Source organism: Rissa tridactyla, chromosome 2 (assembly GCF_028500815.1).
Source record: "Rissa tridactyla isolate bRisTri1 chromosome 2, bRisTri1.patW.cur.20221130, whole genome shotgun sequence".
Taxonomy (NCBI): Eukaryota; Metazoa; Chordata; class Aves; order Charadriiformes; family Laridae; genus Rissa; species Rissa tridactyla.
Window position 1 is genome coordinate 72,848,058 of NC_071467.1, and position 21,293 is coordinate 72,869,350.

Consider the following 21,293-nt stretch of genomic DNA (forward strand, 5'->3'; position numbering starts at 1 on the left):
CTGAACTTTATGTTTGTTTTGAAACTGCCTTTTAATCCACTTACGAGCCTCATCCAGATCTTGAAGAGCAAACAAACAAAGGAACTGGGTTCTATCATGATTAATTACAATGGAAATCAGTCCTAGCCTAAACATTTACTGAATGCTTAATCCCTGTTAATGTTTTTACTGACTAGAAAAGCCAGCTCCATGGAAAAATAGATAGTATTTTTATTATCATTATCCTGTTTTGTTTTGGCTTTTTTTTTTCCTGCCGCAAGTGCTTCCTTGGGAAAAAGGTACCTGGTAAAAAGCAGAAATAAGACTTTTTGGTGTGTGTGCATGAACATAGTGTTGCTAAGAGAGGAAATATTTTAGCATGGGATAAACCATGGAAATAGGCAAACATACAGGAGGTTTATTTGATATGCACAAGCCAACGAGGGCAGTCAGCACCTGCAGAACACCAGAACCGTGGGGGGAAGTGGGTAGCAGCAGAAGGTGATGCCACAAAGAGGTACGGCAGAGTGTATGACGGAAAGTAAGACAGACAATCCAGTGTCAGCTCATTTTCTTTGCTTAGAGTCTGGCTCATCTAACCAGAGCGTCCACATGCAGAAGTCCCTTTCATAGCATGTTGGGGAAAGTGAATATGCTTTCAGCACATGCTAGTTTATAGCAATCACTGCTTATATGGAATGTTTTTGATCACCCACTATGTTAGAACAATTCCACAAAAACCAAAAATCTGTGTGATTTTTCACTCACTGTTGTTGTCTCCTCTTTGTCCTAACTTCCCAGAAAAGCTAAAAAGATGGATGGAAAGGTAGTCAAAAAGCCACATATGGTGAATGACATTAAACACTAAAATCTTATGTTCTTTGGGTACTTATCCTTCTCACAGTAATCACAGTAGTCTCTGCACATAACGAAAAAAAGAACTAGAAAGGTCATCACCTCTTAAACACTGTATTTAATAAAGCGTAAAATCAAATTGCTCAAACTCGGGTGCTGCAGCTCAGCCCTGCGGCCACACTACACCATTGAAAGACCACCTTATAAATGTGCTACCTTTTCTTCCCAGTGGAAGTTAAGCTCCTCTAACCACTTTGCAGCTAAGCAGCAGTAGACATTTTGTTTTCAGGACTGTGGAAGGATGGTCCACAGCACACGAGAGAAAGATTTTAAGAGGTGAAATCTCTCAAACTACTTTTTGCTTTATGAACATATTCAGCTACAGATACAGCTATTAATCTTCATGCCAGTTCACAGTAGGTTCACAGTCTCCATTTGAGGTCTTGATCTGACTTCTCTAGTTATGAATAAGTACTGTCATCAGAGAAGCCATAAAGCACCATAAAACATTCTTCTTCTCTTACTGACAAGGACGTTTCAACTTCCGTAGAAGACAGTGTCATCCACTGCATACATCGTTTAAATCACAGTAAGAGCAAGGTACACCAATCAGTCAGTATACACTCAAGCTACTATGAACTACCAATGCATGTCTGCATACTAAAGGCCTGGCTCCTACACTGATATACATAAATATTTGCACACTTGCTTATTTTGAGAAATTTAATAGCCATATACTCACATGACTTCCTATTTGCTCGTGACCGCTTCCTCTCTCTAGGCACCGCTCGCTGGCTTGGCACTTGGGTGGCGGACTTTACAATGCGATCCATGATCTCATCTGCTGCGTCATCTGTTGCATTAGGTGAATCGTCGTTGCCAGCGTTCCACGAACCGATACGGCCTGAAAAAGTCCAACAAACGAACTGAGGGAAAAGAGCACCGAAGTCTCTTGCATCACTTTGGTTTTGCAGTTGCGTTTTTTTTGGAAATTACAACAGACAGTTCAGTCATTGCTATTTCAAATTGGCCAAAGTAGAAGACTCTGCCTAATGGAGAATATTTCAAAATAATACCCTAGACTCTCTGCTGTATCAGCAGAGACCCGAGAGCGCAAATGCAATTATAACTTTCTATTCCCTTCAGCCTCAGAGTCTTATCCTTAACCATGCAACTGGCAAATGTCTGCTAGGGACTGTCTATAAGCCAAGGATTGCTGGAGTGTTGTGTGACCATGTTTCCCTCTGTTCCTATTACACAGAGACTAGAAGACATGGCAATTGATGCAAATCAGCAAGACAGGTCCTTTGTACCAAAAGAGAGAACGAATCCATTTCCAAGCATCTGTATCACAGCTTAGTGCAAAGAAGACATGGAAAGGGCAAAAAATGTGGTTTGACATGTCTACTTGTCCTTTTCACAATGAAGAATTCACCTTCTCATCACAAAGCTGTATATATCCTGGCACAGCTCCGTGTGCTCTATTATGAGCAGAAAAGCAAGAGTCGCTGGCAAGCTGAAAAGCTAAATAGGCAATTTTGGTTAAAACCACAAACAAACAAGTAAGCCATGTCTCCGAACCCAAGGCTCTGGCAATTCTTACTCCACAGAGCTGTGTCAGGCACACCTCTCTGTTCCTCCACTACAGACTACTGTTTTGTGTGCTTTTTGGTTTTGAATAATTTGAACGCTACTGTGCAGCGAGAACACCAACAGCGAGCTTTGCAAAAGAGTGGGTGTAGTAGAATTGCAAGCGGCTAAGAATTCACAGGTGAGGCCACTCTGTGTCACGTCCCCGACGTCAATAAACAACAGCTTTGATTAGCACTTTGCTCTGCTGCTTCTCTCCTGGCTCTTGTCAAAAGCAGTTGCATGATGATAGTGCTCCTGACAAGCTTCTGTCTGGCTCACCCATCCTCTGCCTCTGCTGTTCTTCAGGGGAACACAAGCTGACTCCCATTATCAGGACATGCTGCTCGTTAGCATTCAATGGATTACTTCGGCTACTCAGGTTGCTGCAGTGCAGCTTGAATTATTTCATCTTTGTACTTTAGCTAGTTGACTTGCTTCTTAAATTGGGTCTGTGAAAGCTCCAAATTAGACAGGGTCATGATTTCAAGCCTTAATAAACCTCACACACGCAGACCTAGTGGTGGATGCTCTGGATGTTCTGTCAGTGGTATCAAAAAAGAACCAAGAAAGTGTAAGGTATTCAGATGTGAGGGAAAAGAACAGAAAACTGAAGATTTCAATTTTGGTGCATCCTCTTTACTCCAAAACCATCTTCCAGGTATCACGTGTATGGGAGGGGGTGAGGGGAAGTCGAAAGAAAAAAAAATGGTGAACCCAGCATCTGTAAAATGATTTAGCATAAAGGAAGTGGTTTAGTGGCCGCATAAATGAAGAGGTGTACCAGTGAATCATGTCTTGGACAAAAAACAAGGCTATCTCATTGCCAAAAACGGCTGTACCAGTGAGCTCTTCTGTCAGAGTATCAGGTGCTGGAATCGGCAGATTAGGTCAGGTTTTCATTTCCTCCCTGTTAGCTTTCAGAAATCACCCGCACTGACATTTGGAAACAGCAGAGCACCGTGGACCTCGGAGAAAGAGCTATCTGTCAGGACAGCAAGGAGATGCGGGGCTGCCCACCGCAGCTTTTTATGCTCTTAGGCTCCACTTAATCCACTACCTTTGCAGTTTATCAGGGAGGTGGTTAGGAGATTCACCATCTTTCTCCTGCCCCTTTTCCTCTCCCCAGCCATTCTTAAAACACTGCAAGGCCCTTTCACTTCTATTTGAATTGCTGCTTTCTACTTACTTCTGTTGAAAATAAAAATAAAAACATGGATCCCTCACTTTGCCTTCACAACAGGAATAAAAATTGAGGTGTTAGTGTGCAGCCACGTTGACGGGGGTGGGAGGAGGAGGTCCGAATTTCTGCAGGCTTGTACTCCTAATGCCCCCAGCACTACTTCGTCTGCGATCCATGTGTTAAAACTTCAGGCAAATTCTCCTACATCCCTGTGCTCCAAAACACCACTTCCAGCGTGGAAAAACCACTGGGTTTTTCCTTCCCCTTCAACCCTTTCTACTGCAAGCACTATGCAAGGGGGCCACAACACGCATTTGGGCCACTATGTGGCTACCAGACCACAAGAACCGTGGCCAAAAGGAAGCCGCTGGCACTTACCTCGGCTGGCCCGGCTTCGAGTGCGGACCCCGAGCGCCGTGGTGCTTTCCCCGCCAACGGAGGAGGTCTTCAGCACGGCCTTCATGTTCTCGTGCTCCGCAGCGTCCTCGGCGTACTGCAGCCCCTGGGGCTGGCTCTGGCAGGGGGGCGAGCTGCTGGAGAACTTGCCAGACTGCGGGAGGAAAACGGATCTGTTGTTTGAACAGCAAATGGGAATTTGCTAGACTGGGAATTGCAAGGAGGGAAGTGTCCTCTCGGGCTGGTTGGGAGGGCAGATATTCCCAAAAGAGCCAGGCAACAGCTGCTCCTCTCCCACAGCATGCACCCTGAGCAGAAATAAACTGGAAACAGGGCCACAGCAGGGAGCAGCAGACAAAATCAGAGGAAAAAGCATTATAAGGTTTCTAATTTTGACCTTCTGTTGGAGAGTAGAAGGTACAAAGCTTGCTTTGAAACCTTCCACCCAGGCTGGGCCCGATCCAGGGTCAGGTGTGACACTGAGGGAGACAGCACAAGACCTGATACAAAGAAGAAATTGTTTTTTCCTGTACCGTCACCTTTCAGTAATAAGGCAAAACTGGGAGAGTAGTCTAGGAAGAAGAGACCTTTCCCTCTTGCCCCTCTGCATTGCTGCACAGAAAACTCTCAAACCGGTCTAAAACACAAATACCTACAAGTAACCTTAAAATACATAACCAGTAATGCTAAAAAAATCCCCGGTCCCAAAACACCCAGCCAAATTATTTCATGGCCAAGACACAAAAATTGCAGTCAGCAGCTAGAAGAACAAACAAAACCTTACAAGAGATTTAGGAATCTGCCCTCTGCTTCCCCGCCTCCCCCCGTGTGATTCCCTGTCACCACGACTACGTTAACAACAGTGGCTACATTAGCCGGGCTCGCAGCACGCCGGGATGCAGCAGCTCCTACGGTTACTGAAAACAGCCGTCTAGAAACGGACAAAACCATCAGAAACGGATAATTTCTAAGGAGAAGAGTTTGCATCGCTGGGCTGCTCTCCTTTCCCAGCCTCTGCCTATGTTGGTATTCGTTTCGCTGCTCTTATCTACAGAAAGGCTAAAATACATTTAAAATACAGTCCTGGCTGCAGGAAAGACAGGTTCTGTCAACAGCAAACAGGCATCAACAGATAATAACATCCCTCGGTATTTTGAGTCATATCAGTCCACATCAGAAACTGAAATATGTTTTCCTTTTAATCTTTCTTACTCCTACCAGTTCAGCACAGATGAAAGAAGGTGTGCTGCATTCTCTTCTTCCTTTCCACAATAAACAGCATTAATTATTCACTTGATGGTATTGAGCCAGTCAGTTAAATGGATGCAAACCTGCAGAGCCGTTCTGTCAGAAAATGGTAAATTGGAAGAAAAGACTGGGGCCCTACTTTCAGAGCTTTGATCAAGTCCCTGGGACTGTCAAGAATGCAAAATTAAAATATTTAATCTGTACATCAATGACAGGATGATTCTATTTTAACATAATGACTTTTCGGGGTAGGACAGCAAGTTAAACTAAGTAGCAAACCAATAATCCCTACAAGGCACTGAGCTAAATATACCAGTGTGAGATTCATTTTTGATAGTGGGAAATTTGTTTTCTTGTTAAAATATGAGCTTGCAACATTTTGATGTGGAAAGTGTGCAAGTGCTAGAGTTTCAGATGTGAAATTAAAAGACACAAAAACATTAGAAAGAACCTTCTATGAAAGTGCATGCCATTTTGGATTAATAATACTCTCTTACACACAGAAGGTTGCAGAGCTAATCAATACCACCTCAGAAAAACACAAAGGATAAAGTCTTCACATAACTGTTAGTTACCAGTCACACAGGTTAGTTAAATGTTGGCATAAACACACTAATTCATGTAATTTTCTTTCTGCACCCCAAGCGATACAGGGAGAAGCTGTATCGCCAGAAGTTTTATTTCACTTCCTTAATTGTCAGATGTTGCTGTAGATAAATGGCCAAACCCCAGCTTCTTGAGCAAATGACGGCCATTATGAAACAGTGAGCATTAAGCCACATTGTTTATGTTCAGCAAATTGAAGAAAGCCCCCAATGCTGACCAAAAAATGCATTGCATAATAGATGCTCCTCAAACCAATAACTTGTTTTATTATAACTAGTGCATTATAGTTTTTAAATTACTTATTCACTCCTTATTTATTTTCAACATCACATTCAGGAGCACTTTATGATAAATATGTGAAGTACGCCATGTCTCACCTCTGTGGTGACTGAAGTATCTTACTCACAATTCATACAGCAAGGAGAACCATTACAATTTGCTTTGCATCCCTAGATCCCAATGCTTTTGAACGCTTTATAAAATAATACCATTTGGACTTGCACAGCTTAATAATGACTGTGAAATCATCATGGTAATCCGTAGCCCAAGGTAACTGATGATCCCCATAACATTCAGAGCACTGATGTTCTGGGTAGTGGGGATACTTTGCAGTTTAGTAAACAGACATTAAGGAAAAGAAATGAAGAAACTTAAAATTATTAAGGCCTCAGATCAGGATATGCTTATTTGAGAGAGCAGGTGCGCATATGGTTAAAGCTGACTGTACAAATGCATTCTTATGATTGCACGAAAAAGCTATGAGAAAAATGTCATGGTTCATAGTTCCAGTTGAGGAGATGGAGGTGAGCAGTCCATACTGAGTTAGAAATTAGATGCCACAGCACACAGGGGACATGGGAATGACATGCTCTTTCAGAGAACCATACCTCAGCATCCTCTTCTTCATCGGTCTGCCACCAGAAACAGAGGACAGGGTGGAGAAGGACAAACAGCAAGATTTAGGAAGGACAGTATGGTCAAACCACAACGGAGTAAGAGGTAACCATGGTACTGTTTATGCAATTACAGGAGGACATAAAAATACAAAGCGTATAAGGAATTAATTCCTTAGACAATCAACTTGCTTTCTTTTTTTTCCTCCAGTTAATTGTACACAGAACAGACTGTCACCTGAAGTAGGGTATATCAAAATTTCCAGATTTTTCTTAGAGAAATTATGAACTGAAAGTACCCATCCTGTCTCTCTCCCGTATGTCACGTGGTTGCTTGCCCACTTTTTGCCCTGTGGAAACTGAGAGCACTAGGAAGGACTCTCTCTCCTTTTTCCAGATCTGTTCAGCACAGGGAGGTCCTGGCTGCTCTTTCTCCCAGCGCAGAGGTCAGCTTCTTGGCAATTCCTTTCCTCTACGCTCAAGTGCTTGCTTTAATTCCTTTTTTAAGCTGGGGCTTTTCAACTTCAAGTTCCAATTTAACAGACCACTAAAATCAAATGCCGAGTAGCCTTTGCATAAATGCTTAAAGTTCTTCAGTAGCTGCCCGATATCAGACCCTGGAAATTAGAGAGACGCAATTATCCTTGGTCATACAGGGCTTTCACCCTCTGCGACAGCAGGCATGTAAAACTATCTTGACAGTTACACAACATTAAAAGCAGAGGCTGTATCAAAATATTATGGTGTATAGAGTGCTCTTAAATGTGGGGATTTACAGGGAATTAGCAAAATATTTAGAGCTGTGTTCCCAAATGCCTGGGGAATTCTTTATTGGGTTGTAGAGATGCCCCACATGGAAGGTTCCCAAAGTAAACCACAGTTTCTCAAGTATCTGGGCTCTTTGTTTCCATAATTTTCAGTTTGATTGCTTATAAAGGGCAGACATAGCCTAGAAATTCAATGCATCTTTTTTATTTGTGGGTTTTGTTTTGTTTTTCAGAAGAAGAACTCCACCAATTCTGTTCCCCTCCCTAGTTTTACTAATACATATTTTTGACCTTATCTCCATCTCAGCTACGATTTCTGTCTGGGATTGATGCATTCTGTTCCAGAAACATTCATCATTAAAAAAGAAAGCCTGATTTACTTTGGCCCTCAGCTTAGTTTCAGCACAGTCTCCATAAGAAGATTAGCCGTGAGAGTGCTGAGCAGCACATTAACATTACTTTTTAAGGGTATGTTTTATTCAAAGAGTGAGATGCTTATTTTTCTTTGGACACAGTGGCACTGACAGAAATGCAGGCAGATGTTTTGCAGAGGAACCTCGGCAGGTATGTTCCCTTTACATTATGAAAAGATCCATTTGCTTTATTCCATCCCCTGGGGGGCAGGGAGTCACACCGTAAGCAATTCTTCTGAAGGCCACTGTTCACTTTTTGGCACGAATAAGAAACAGAAAGGAGAAGAAGGGGAAGCAAGAACATACCTGTATTCTAATCCATATTTACATCTATCTAATAAATAAAAGGTGGGAGGAAAGCAAAGTAAGCTAAACAATAGGCAAAAGGCACTGAAGGAAAGGTGAAAAAGCAGAGTATATACATTACAAAGAGTATGCTCCAACCAAAAGAGTATCATATTATTACTTTATATCATGACAGATTTTTGCAGGGAAAGTCCCAGCTGCTGGCCCTCCTGCCCATTTAATCTAGCTAAAAGTGATTTGCTGTAGACGTAGGTTAAGGGCAACGTGCTCCCCTCTGACTTTGCTCATCGCCAATGCACTGGGCATTACCATTTCCCTTCCTCCTGCTCTGCGTGGAGAGGGCTCACACCTAGAACCACTGTCCTTCTACACCCAAAGCTACTCCAGGGCACAGGAGGAGCAGTTCACCACCCCCATCGTGTTTCCATGCCTAGAGCGCCATTTGCCCCCAGCAAATACTGCCAACAGGAGTCAACGTGGCAAAGTAAATAAATCAAACTTTTGTGTCATGAGGGGAATTTGGTCTCACCCAGGTGTGTGCATTCTGCCTTTTCTTTCCTTCTTCTTTTCATCATTATAAATGCATTGGGAAACGTTACTAAATTAGGAAATTTTTAAGATGCAATATTACCAAAATGCACTTGAAAAATATTGCTATACTGAATACGTCCTAACAAGATGTTAATTAAAAAAAAAAAAAAAAAAAGGCTGCTTGATTCTTCTGTCATCAAGTATTTGATGCTGCAGGACGATCTGAGGAGATCTCCCTCCTTCCCTCCCTCTATACCTCTCTCCCTCCCTCCCTCCCATTTTTCCTTTAGGCTAGCATTTCTATGTGGTGGATTTGCTGTTTCAAAATATTATTTCTATTACATAGCAATTTTGGAATTGAATCTCCTAAGTATCATAAAAACCAGAACTTCATAAATCTGGGAGACAGATGCTTACATTACCTACTATTATTAAAAATCATTAAAAAGCTCAGACTTCTATCCATAATTGCATTTATTCCCTATTTTGCTTGCTTGTTATTTTTACTGTGACTGAAATGAGTGACTGCTATCATTGGCGAAAACCAGATATAAGGTTACAGAGACTAGGCAATTTTCCCTGTGAAACTGTGGCAACTCCCTGTTTCCCCCCCACCCCACCCCATCTTTCTCTCTCTTCCAGAGAACATTCACCAAGATTTAAACGGACAGTGCCCAGTCCACTTCAGCTATTAAAGAACATATAAGCTTAAAGATCTCTGTGGTAAAAGGTTGAAAGAAAGACTGGAAATACTCCCCATCGTGTTTCTCAGCCCTACTCCAGGGGAGCAGTTGCTGAAGCTGATGCAAGTTCTCCACACAAAGAGCCAGCAGACTCTCTCCATGCGAAGAGCCAGCACCCCTCTGCCTTCCAAGTCTGCAGGGGGGACCAAGGTTTAAGAGATACGTGCCTTCTCGTTAAGAACTGGGATGGTTCTGGCTTATTCCTTTCCCATTTTTTTGCTAAAATCCTCCTTCTTCTGCCTAAAAGCACTGTACTGTAAGGTGATAAAAATGAGATCTGAGGAAACTTTCAAAAGGACCGGGAGGGAAATAATATCAAAAAAACATACAATCCTTCTAGGTCATCAAAAGCAGAAATTAAAATTCCACATGACTACTTCTTATTAGAATTGCTTTCTACAAAGAGTTTCTTTCCAATGTCAAGATCTGAATTTTCATCTATCAGCGTTTTGTAACTAGTTGAGCATACTGTCAATGCATTACTGATATATCTTCCCTTTCCAATGTCTTCAAATATAAAACACTAAGAAAATCAAGACCAGATACAAACCACGGCCAACACAAGGCTACAATAAAACTCCTCTTTTTCATCATTCTTCACACATGAATATCTTCCATCCTGCTGACTTGGAAACTTGTTTTGAGGTAGATCTGACTTTGAAGTTGTCGAAGCAAGCTGTGACAAATAGTCTGATGCAACTTTAGTTCTGTTTTACCATGTACTGCAATCAAATTTACTGCAATCGTAAACGAGGCCATATTACTGGGCCATGGTTAAAGAGATTTAGTAAGTCCTGAAATAACCATAGGGCCACATGAATAACTCCCTTAAAGAACATCTCTATAAGGGGAATTTTAAAGAATGTGTTTTTTTACTCCAGCAGGCTTTTTGTTTTTAAGCTAATAGGACCATTATATCATCGTAAATTAGTGATAGGCGAAAAATGCTCCCTTTCTGGGGACCTGCAAGATATTTTTAGGTGGAACACTAGCTATCAGATGGCATTTAATTAATGTTAAAGCTCAACACCATCTTGAGCTGAACAAGACAACTTCTTCCAATAATACGTTTTCCAGGGAAATGCCTAGCTGCCTCCTTTCTTACATTTTCAGAAAATGGTCATTGTCCCTGGCTCTGCTCCTCACTCACTAGCTGTCAACCCTGAGCCGCCTTCTGGTCTGAAAGGGTTCCTTCTCTCCGCTTCCTGAACCCAGCTGCCAGTGATCAGATTTCCTTTTTCCCCTTGCATTTCCTGCAGGAACAGGACGTAGAGAAGCTTTGTGTCCTGCCACAGCCAGTTCTTCTGGACAGATAATGCAGCAACACTACATCACACAGCAGTAAAACAATAACTCTTTCACATCTCAGTATTGTTTAAACTAGGAAAAAGTATTGAAGCTACCTGAGGAAACGAACATTTTAACTTACTAATCTCTTTGGTTAATGCTATCTTTTAGCTCCTCTAGAATACGGCAGGAAAGCCAAGAAGCAATTGAAGAAAGAGATCTCAGTTCCCCAGTGGTAGTTTTGAAAATTTGTATGACTTTGCATAAAATCAGAGCCTCTTCCTTAACCTGAGGCTAAGTCAAAAGGAAAACCTTTTGAGATAATAATACAGGTTTAACATTTTCTCTAGATGGGGCAGATTTCCAAATTTAAAGAGAATATTGCCAGGAAAGATCGACAAATGATTGTGCTTCAATGACTTAAATACAATCTCAATTTATATCAGTCTCAATACATATATATATTTTGACCTATGTTGCCTGAGTCATAAAACTGTAATCAGCTTAGGGATTTCCATGCCAAAGGCAGGGGTAGCTTCATATGCAATGACCTACTCACATCTAATCGAGACTCCAGATTTGGATTCTGAGACAGCTGGAAACTTTTATTAAGTACTGGCACTTCTTAAAACTTTATTTGGATTGAGTCAACCTACATCGACTCATAAAAAAAAAAAAGATAAAAAAAATCAAGGAGACAAAAACTTTCTATGCTGAGAAAACTAATCTTATTTTCATTTACTTTATCAGTATGCAAGTGTACAGTCAAAATGTTTGCAGGGGAACATCTACTGTGCACATAAATTTCTCAATTTTTTCAGAACCCCAAAGCAGTCTGTTCCTATAAAATTGGCTGTTCTATGCTTTAAAGTTGCTGTGTGTGTGCATGCATATATCTATATACATGAAAATAAATAAAATACTAAGGTTAAAGACTATATATTAGACTATTCAAAGATGGAGGAAAAAATCAATTTAAAATGCGGTTGTAACCACTTAAATGGTTACAATGGTTCATCATTTAAATCATGTCCTTAACTGGGAGCCTAATTTTCTAATTTTCTTTCTTTTTTTTAATATTCTTGGCTGATTAGGTACACACAGCTCCTGGTGTCTTCTTCAGATTTTGGGCACAGTCTGCACAACACAAAGAGATGCTCTTTTTGGATGCTTCATTTCAGTTTGTTCTCATTCCATAAATTGGTATAAAGCAAAAAATATATACAATCAAGGACTTGCAAGTTTTGTCTTCTAAGAGAAGAGTCTCTCTTATTAAGAGAATCCCTTAAGAATCAAAATAAGAGAGTAAAAACACTTCATATATGACATTCAATGAAAGAAAGTTTTAAAAATCCATGCTGTGGGAGATACATTTTGCCACTTACATCTGTTATCATTTTCCCCCTGGTCTTGTTTCTTTCCCTGTGGTTAGCTCGTTTCTGTTTTTGCTGCAAAACTCGTTCCCTGGTGGTGCGGTATTCCAGAGCAAATTCGCTAATAATTTTGCAGAACTTATTGATGTTGACTTCACGTATTGCATAGGGAGGATGGCCCATAAATAACAAAAAGGAGTGAAACCTGGAAAACAATGAGTTCATAAATGCAAAGGGAATAAAATCTTTCTTGATGGTTTCTAGGAAAAAAAAAACCCCACATTTCAGTGAATCCATTTATTACTTTATTAGCTCCCATAATTTCTTCTGTGCTACACAATTTTCATGGATGCTTCGCATAACATTGGCATGTTTTATAATTAAAACCATGAAAGTCTAGTCTATGATAACTTCATCCCAGTCCACTTTCCCAGGCTGATGCAGGAGATAAGATGTTTATGGAACTCCATCTACTTTATATGACTAATTTGGCATGTGAATGACCAATTTCATTTCAGTTATAGAAAAAATATTTATTAAGTTTCAATCTTATTTATTTGTATTAAGCAACTTCAAAGAGGCTTTTAGGATGTTGGGGAAAGTCTAGACAAGAAGAATGCAGATTTACAGGCTAGCAAACACAAGAAGGAAAGAATTTCTGGTTACAAAACTGACCATAAAATTATATTATCTACCAAGTACTTCAGTTTGGGATACTCTCAATTCACAGTTTTACTGCTTCTGTGGTATTCAGAGTTTTCGCACTATTTTCAATTTTTACTATTGCTTCTATAGTGCATGATTTACAATAGCACACTGAATGTTCAAAAATGTACAGAATTCCTTTTAATGGCATCTACATCCCTGATGATAAAATTTCTTCCCAATCCTAGAAAGATGCAAATTCATGGATACGTTTTTGAGAAGTCTATAGTAATAGTTGAAGGGCATAGCAGGAAAAGTTAATATTTTTCTTATTTGTCCAATGCATATGGCAAACACAAAAGGAAACTGGTGAATTCACTTCCCTGCTACCGCAGTGGGATTTCTGCTCACTTACAGGACGAAAAACAAGTCATCATGAAAACAAAAGAAGAGCTGAATCAACTTCTCAAGTGTATATCCAGAAATTTGGGATCATATGGAATCCAGATCCTAATTTTGACCACAGCAATTTGGAAATTCTTCAGAAGTCGGAAAATCTCTCTCAAAATTTCACTAATAAACAGCATGATCACAGATGAATTACTCAAATGACTTAAACTCATACAGCTACAGTTGTGAATCTGGAGAAAAAAAATGTACATTATGAATATGTACATTTCAGTCCACTGGATGAAACTAAATCCAACAGCAAGTCCTAAGGACAGGATTCTTTATTCTGTCTTCTGCCATGCAGACATAAAACACATAGTCATAGAGCTTGCAAATAGGAGTGGTGCTGCTTATAAGAACTCCTCATTGCACCAGTCTTGTTTCAACTTCTGCATATGATAAATTTGTCATTAGAATGTCATTTTTTTGCTACAGCCTGTTCGTGTTTATCAGACAGTAAGCCAGCCTCCCCTCAAAAGTATTCAGGGGAGGACAGAAAATGTAGCAACTTACCCATAAAGCTGTTAGCTTTTGGGACTAGGAGTTGAGAGACCCAGATATTGCACCTTGGGAATAAGTGATTGCCTGGATCATTGCTTCTTTTCATCAGAAATACAGAAACTTTCTGGAGCGGGGACCTTTCTGAAGTGGTGTTTATAAAAAAGTATGAACCACATAAATCCTGGTAATGTTACTTGCTGGAATGTGGATTAAACACTTACAAAAATATATTTATGATGTTATAATTTATAATTTTAGCAAGTCATTTATTATTAAGATACTGGTGTCGCCAATCTAATTTTGTACCTGTTAATTATTCTTCTATGAACAATCTTCAGGATTATGATTCTTTCTGCACAGTCTTTAAGGAATTCGGACATTTTTTGCTTTAGACTTGGCTTCATTTCATGCTTTGCTATGGCCTTAAGGTGATCCCATGATGCCTTACACCGTCTTTCCATCTGACATAAGTTTTCCTGGAGTTGTTCAAAGTCAACCTGAAAGAGAAAAGAAGAGAAAAGAAGAGAAAAGAAGAGAAAAGAAGAGAAAAGAAGAGAAAAGAAGAGAAAAGAAGAGAAGAGAAAAGAAGAGAAAAGAAGAGAGAAGAGAAGAGAAGAGAAGAGAAGAGAAGAGAAGAGAAGAGAAGAGAAGAGAAGAGAAGAGAAGAGAAGAGAAGAGAAGAGAAGAGAAGAGAGAAAAGAAAAAGTAACACTTTAAGCAAAAAGACTATGGCAGTATCCATGGATATCTGAACAATACAATGTAGGTATAAGAAAGGGCCAATGTAGTGGCAGCACAACATTATTAGTTACTACTAGATAATTAAGAAATGGATTTCTCCATTGCACTTTGTCAAGACATGAAACGTTAGTAAAAAAAACTGAAAATAAACATATGCATTTGGTTTTAGTCTTGGAGGCCCAACACCTAAAGAAGGGACAATAAAATATTGTGATGTGTTTGTTCCCTTGCTAATAACTTCATGGCTACACCAAGCAACTGCATGAGGTAATACAAAACTTCTCTTTTTCTTAATCCTTTTCTCTGCCACTTGAGGCTTTTTATACCCTCCTTGCTGCTTACCACTGTATCCATCCAACACTTCTCCAATTTAGGAAGCACTTGGATCTATTCCCTAGCCATGCACTGGCTTGTTAATAGAAGATCTACTTCTAATCACAAAATTCATGGGCTAGAATTTTTTAAAGCTCTATTGAAAGTAAGTGTTATTTAGTGATCTCAGCACTGACTTTCAGCCTTTGATATACAGTACGAATTTGCTGGCTTGTAACAAGATCATACAGCAACTTTGAAAGTCTCTTGACAGAGTTAAAATAAATGACTGCATCCTACAGTAACATTCATCAGGAGAGAGGCCAACACATTCCACAGAAGGTGAGAGAGAGCTTCTCCTTTACTCATCAACCAAAAAAGGTGTTCCAACTGCAATGGTCTACAGAAGACATTCATGATGCGTTGCTAGCAACTGGACAAAGTGCATTAACGACCCAGCCACAGCAGACAACAGATGAATAAAGTAAAGCTACCCAACACGTTCTTGAATTCTGAAGAAAGGAAAAATTTATTTTATGATATCACTTCACAGTTCAGATGAACTTAAGCTATAAAATACAGATTTAGCTCTCAGATTCTAAACATGTCAGAGCCTGGGATGTCACAGTCTGGTACTCCAGTTAATTCCTTAATGCTAAATGAAAACCAGTGTCAGAGGGAGGTTTTAGTTCACTCTTTTTAGCTGTGGGCTGCACCCGCTGCTGAGACCTATACTGAGGATAGCCATAAGAAATGCATTATTATTAAAAAGCTCCTGGTATTGATTTGATTTGTTTTTGCTGCGATTTATAAAGTGATGAATTTTTCCTCTTCACAAGGAAATAAAAACATCCTTTGATCCATTCTGCTATTCATAAAAGCCCTGCAGGCGGAGCAGCTGTGGGGTTTTTGTTTTCCTTATATCCATATCAATGCATATGTGTGGTTTTTTTTTAAAAACAAAGTCCTTTCCAGGTCAGTATTTTTACTGTTGATGATAAACACATTGCTGCTCTCCATAAATGGTATATCTAAAACACACGTGGGGAAAAATACTAGCATTCCTATTAAGAAAAAAAAGCCAAGAGGAGGTATTTCTAGGTCTTACTAGTAAGAATTATCCAACCTGGTTGGGGATGTCTCTCAGTCCCTGCACCAGAGAAATTAATTTTATGGCATTTTATGACAGCTTTCCCTGAAAACAGAATGAGTTTTAATCTAACAAAAAGCTGTGAGGTTCAGGCCCATAGAGGTTCAAGAGACATCTTTGGAGAACAGCATATCTGCAGGGAAAAGATGTGACCAATTCCCTGCCACGTGAAATCTGCCAACAGCCAGCGCGTTCGCAAGAGAGGACAGTTTCAGCGGGGACTGGAGACGGCAGGTCGGGCTAAGGGATGCACAGCAACCTTTGAGCACAATCAAAATCAAGCTCTCTGGGGAAGTCCTAAGGAGACCGCAGCAAGAAGAATGCCACCTGAGCTCCCCTGAAGTAAACCGGGAAATCCAATGTAGGATAATGTGCTTGTGCATCCCCCACATGCAAACTGTCCTGTACCCGCAAGAATGTGATAAACCTTCATGAAACCTAAAATGTTCCGGCTGCCAGCTCTCCGAAATTTGGTCGCTCATTTGTGGACAGAAAGGAATACACTTGCAGAAAAATATCCATGTGTGAAATATTAAAAGTCAAAATTTTTCAGACACGACCATGTACCCCGCCTGATATTTCATGAAGTGCTATTACACTAGTGCAAATTTTGCAGGTCAGCACAGAATCCATTGCATTTCAATCTGCAAGGAGTTAAGTGAAACTTTTTTTCATGCTTGATATACCATACAATACAATATCCCTTTCCTCTATCTAAGGCGTAGAAAGCGTCTCCCAACAGAGAACCAGGTAACAAAGCTAAGTCTTCAGATATTTCTAAAATACACAAGCAACCAAACAGCCTGCCAACAAGATTTTTCCTACTAGATCCTGCAGAAGTGAGATTTAAATGTTCAGGCTGGATCAGCTCAAAGGGAAAATTCTGAAGCTAAAAATATTTGGACTCTTCTACTAAATGTATCAAAACATTTGCATCTTTAGAGTACCACCTGCGGGGCATTGCAAATCACAGAAAACAACCTTCCCCCCGCCGGCCCCCTTTTTCTCCAAACAGCAATAGCACCAATGTGATGCTCTCCAATGGGAAACTGTAACGTGACAAGCGTGGCCACCCTTGCTATATCTCCTGTCTCTCTCATTTACGTACCTTGCCCTCACGTTTCCTCTGCTTACCCCTTTTCTCTCTTCAGTGCTCATTTCAGATAAGAAATTAGCCATAAACCTCGTAGCACAGTAAAGCCAAAGATCCACTGACCGCTGATCTTCTAACTGGACTCTCCTGCAATTGCAGACGCTTGTACACGGGATCCAGGTGATGTTTTGTTCTAGGCTAGTGGAATAAAATACCCGGCCTGCATGCCAGCAATTAGTGTACCTTAAGCGTATGTATCAACCCTCACACACGCTGGTTTTCCATGGCTACCTGAAATAGCAGTGCGTATTTTTAACTGATAAAATACACTAAAATCCTGTTGAAGTAATATGCTCTTATTCTGCAAACTCTTACATTTTCTAAGCCTTGTAATATGTTGGAATATTAACCAAGACAGACAGCTACTAATTCCCTTAATTACGAGCACCAGATTCCACTGAAAAGCAGGATCCTAAGGAATTTGACATCCTCAGATCCTCTTCTCTCTTCACCGTGAAGCCAAACGCATCATGGACGTGAAGAAGCCTTTACAGTATTCTAAGCAGCAGCACAGTGCAATGACAGTGCGGCCAACAGGCCTCTTCACTTTATGCACATCTGTAGCATAAACCAGCAGGTACTTGCATCAGTGGGGAATGTAAGCAAAATACAACTCCATCTGAAAACCAACAATTTAGCCTCACTTTAACCACGGGAGATGAGCACAGTGGTCCAAACCTAGATCTAATATTTGTGCACAAATGTTTAAAAGCAGGCACACTGCTCAGCAATATCCTTGGCATTTCCTTTTTTTTTTTTTTTTTGTAATTTTTGCTATTATCGTTGTTCTGTTTAAGATGTCTTCTAACACTGGAAGTGCTATATACAAATATAACAGTAACAACAATGATGAATGATTCCCCCAACTATGTGTCTCTATGATAAGGAGAACAGGAACTTGGAGTGGAGTAATAATGACAACTATTCAATCCAATATGCATAAAGGAAACATGAAAAGACATATATAATACCATACTGCCCTCCTGTCAGCCCACACACAGCATTCTAAGGGAGCATGGACTGCACCTTTTTATTTATGTGTTTATTCCCAACACTTTACTGAAAGAATTAATGCTGCTTCATGGTAGAAAGACCAGTCCTTTCAGGAAAGCAATTCCTTTCTTTTTTTCATTCTTTCTTTCTTGAAAGGAAAGATGCAACAATTCTTGCGTGCAGCTGGAAGGCCAGGTTGGGACGAAGGGGGAATTCATCAGGTGAGTTTTGCATCACGTTGTGCCTCCAGGAGACCTCAGCATAGGAGGTGCTCGGAAAAGAACTGCTGTGGCGTTACTTTCTAACTATGCTGCCCTGAATAAAAGGAAGCAGTAGTCTGAAATGGTGATTACACCTTTCTCCCTGGATAGCTGTTGTGCTCAGCCCCAGGTTTTGGAGGAAGGCAGAAACATATATAAGAAGAATGTATAAGAAGAATCTTCTTCCTCCTCAACTCAGTACACGTATGTGCAAAAGACACACAGCTTGCTGGTCCTGCTTACTGTTACCTTCTGCTTCAATTTTAAAAATAAATCTCTTTTTTTTTCCCGCAGGCAAAAGAATGAGTGGTCTTAGGCTGTTATGCAAAATAAAAATTACTTTTCTTTCAGACACTGTGTAATATTTATTTGCATTTGAAAACCAGTTTAGAAAAAGCAGCTTCCTAAATGCTCCTGGGATATATGTGATATGTTCCTCCTTTCTGCTGCTAGGTTCCTCTCCATTCACAACCACACTAGCTGAAGAATAGTCACAACTAATCGTTATTTATCTGTGAAATCTCTTGCTAGGCCCACTGTTCAGTCTTTGAGGAGTGTCTTTGTAGACACTGTTGCATCAGAGTGGAGCAGTCGGAGACAGTCTATCCAAATAGGATTTAAAGATTACGTGACGCAAGCCCTTCAGGGTCAGCCTCATTCAGGAGACCATTGCCATAAGTCAATGGGCAACTTTAAAAAAAATAAAATATATATTTTTCAATTTAATGCACCACCACATTTTGCACAAACGACACTCAGACCAAGACTAAAACCTTCCAACCACATGCCAGCAATGGCAGCACTCATTTTAATCCCTTTATATTATTATTTATTGCTTGGTGCCATAGTAACAGATCTCTGCCGTAAACAACACCACAAAAGAGAATTCTACCAGGTTTCTCACTTCATTGGGCTGAGAATTCAGTATCGCAGGATATGCCTACTGCCCAAATGACTTCTGTTCTCACTGGTTTTCACCTGACTCAAAACCCACCACCACCGTCAAATGGCTCAGTGTTTCCTTCCCTGCCCATTCAGGTTCTGTGAACACTGGTCCTTTAAAAGGCCTATTTTTGCCAAGTTCAACTCCATGCCACACATCCAACATCACCTGCTGTATATACAAGTTTAAAACTTTCTAATTCATGAAATACTAGACCATTGCCCCAGTCATTCAGGCAGGACACGTATCAGGGAGCCTTCCTAGTCTTTGAGTTGGGATGTTATTTCTCTGTGTAACCACGAGTATTTCATGGCAGCACAGGAATTGGACTCCTATTGTTTGTTGGGAGAGAGAGGAAGGGCTGTTTTGAGGTGACACTGGGAATTAAACGCATTGGCTCAAACCTTAAGTGCCTTCTGCTCTATATTCCCCAGGGCAGTGTATACAATTCCAGGTATGCGTCACCATGCACAGCAAACAACAGGCCATTTTTCTTCAGCATTCCCTCAGCTGGAATGTGCTTTACACACACGTTTCCTCTTCCAGCTAAATCTCCTCTACACCTTTGGGCTAAGCTCCACCGCTACTGAGAGTACAAAACTGTCCTAAAATCAAAGATGCTGCACCTGATTACACTCACGTTTCCTGCCTTCTGTATTTACCCTCAGCCCTTCAACAGGGTCAGAAATGTCACAACTGGATTGAAGTAAAAAAAACCCAAACCAAATAAATGAAGGGAAACTGGTGAAACTGAGGTTTCTGCTTAAAAAGCACTTATTTTCAAAATCGCTGTAAGTTATCCAAAGCTTTGTTCTGAAGGCCAGTGAATAACTTCTTATGTAGCCTCAGTATCCTCATATACGTTTTCTACTGATTGCTACTTTATTTATTGTTTATTGCTACAGCTTGATTTTTTTAGTGGTGAACACATCAAACCCAGACATTTTCTAAGGAAGACCTGGATGCCTGCATTGCTATCCGACCCAGAAGGTGCATTAAACAGAAGATTGATGCTTTTAAAATGACAAATATTGCCTTAAATTCACAATAAAACGACAAGTATTTTATCTCACATCATAGAAAGATGTACGCAAATCAAATACAAAACCTTTCTCTCTTCAAAGTTCAAGATAGGTTCTGCAGCAGACCACAGCCTAGTCTGAGCTGTTTATAATTTAGGGTCAGACCGTTCATTCTCACATTATTACACGGACGCGTTCTGGCAGGGAACATGAAATCTTCCTCTTTTCCTGAGCTGGTTCAGTGCCAAAGGAAATTCTGAGAATTGCTCCTTGCAAACACACTGTCATCCGAGTGCAGCGACCTTCTGTGGCGTACGTTCAAAACTCTGTCTCCTCCAGTATTTCCACACTGGCCTGCTTCACCAAATGTCACAAGAATTATCCCAAAACTAACGTCAGTCCCACTTGCACAATGTTGGTCACACATTTTAAGTGAAGTAGATGCCAGCTCACAAAAGCAAGCAAAATATGAAGGAGGTTCTGTCCAGACATTTCTACTTCTAGAGTAGGAGATGGCATCCTGACAAAATGAATTTGGGAATCAGAACGCCTGAATCAATCCACTAATTAAAAATCAAAGGAGAGAGATTCTTACCAAGGTATGACCAAATGACTCTACGCAATCCTATACGCATCTCCACTGCATTTTAGTTCCTTAAACAATCTACAATAAACACACTAATGTGAGACCTTTTTGCAGATGTGGCGTGACAGTTCCCACAACCTGGGATGAAGAGGAGCAACACCAGTAAATGGGGATGGTGTTACGGCACCTGCAACACTACTTGCAGTCGTTTCACCTGGGAGGCTATTGAAACACCACAGTGCTAAAAGAAAGCGTTTGCTTTCTTTTAGACAAAACCTTGCGGTCTCATTTGCCGCCGAAGCTCCTTCCCCCTTGCCCCCGTCTGCCC

At 40.5% G+C, this 21,293-nt stretch overlaps 1 protein-coding gene across 14 annotated transcripts in view; it reads right to left on the bottom strand.

The window, feature by feature from the left end:
* Positions 1 to 21,293, bottom strand: part of FHOD3 (formin homology 2 domain containing 3) — a 403,988-nt gene that overhangs the window by 19,282 nt on the left and 363,413 nt on the right. For 9 of the 14 annotated variants that reach the window (XM_054190223.1, XM_054190218.1, XM_054190215.1 and 6 more), the window contains 5 exons: positions 14,112 to 14,302; positions 12,222 to 12,414; positions 6,784 to 6,807; positions 4,025 to 4,196; positions 1,577 to 1,738 (listed from right to left, as the gene is read on the bottom strand). In XM_054190223.1, the coding sequence (XP_054046198.1) occupies positions 1,577 to 1,738; positions 4,025 to 4,196; positions 6,784 to 6,807; positions 12,222 to 12,414; positions 14,112 to 14,302 (742 nt within the window). Of the gene's footprint in view, positions 1 to 747; positions 786 to 1,576; positions 1,739 to 4,024; positions 4,197 to 6,783; positions 6,808 to 12,221; positions 12,415 to 14,111; positions 14,303 to 21,293 lie in introns of all 14 variants that reach the window. The other 5 variants (XM_054190222.1, XM_054190220.1, XM_054190225.1 and 2 more) reach the window with 2 other exon arrangements.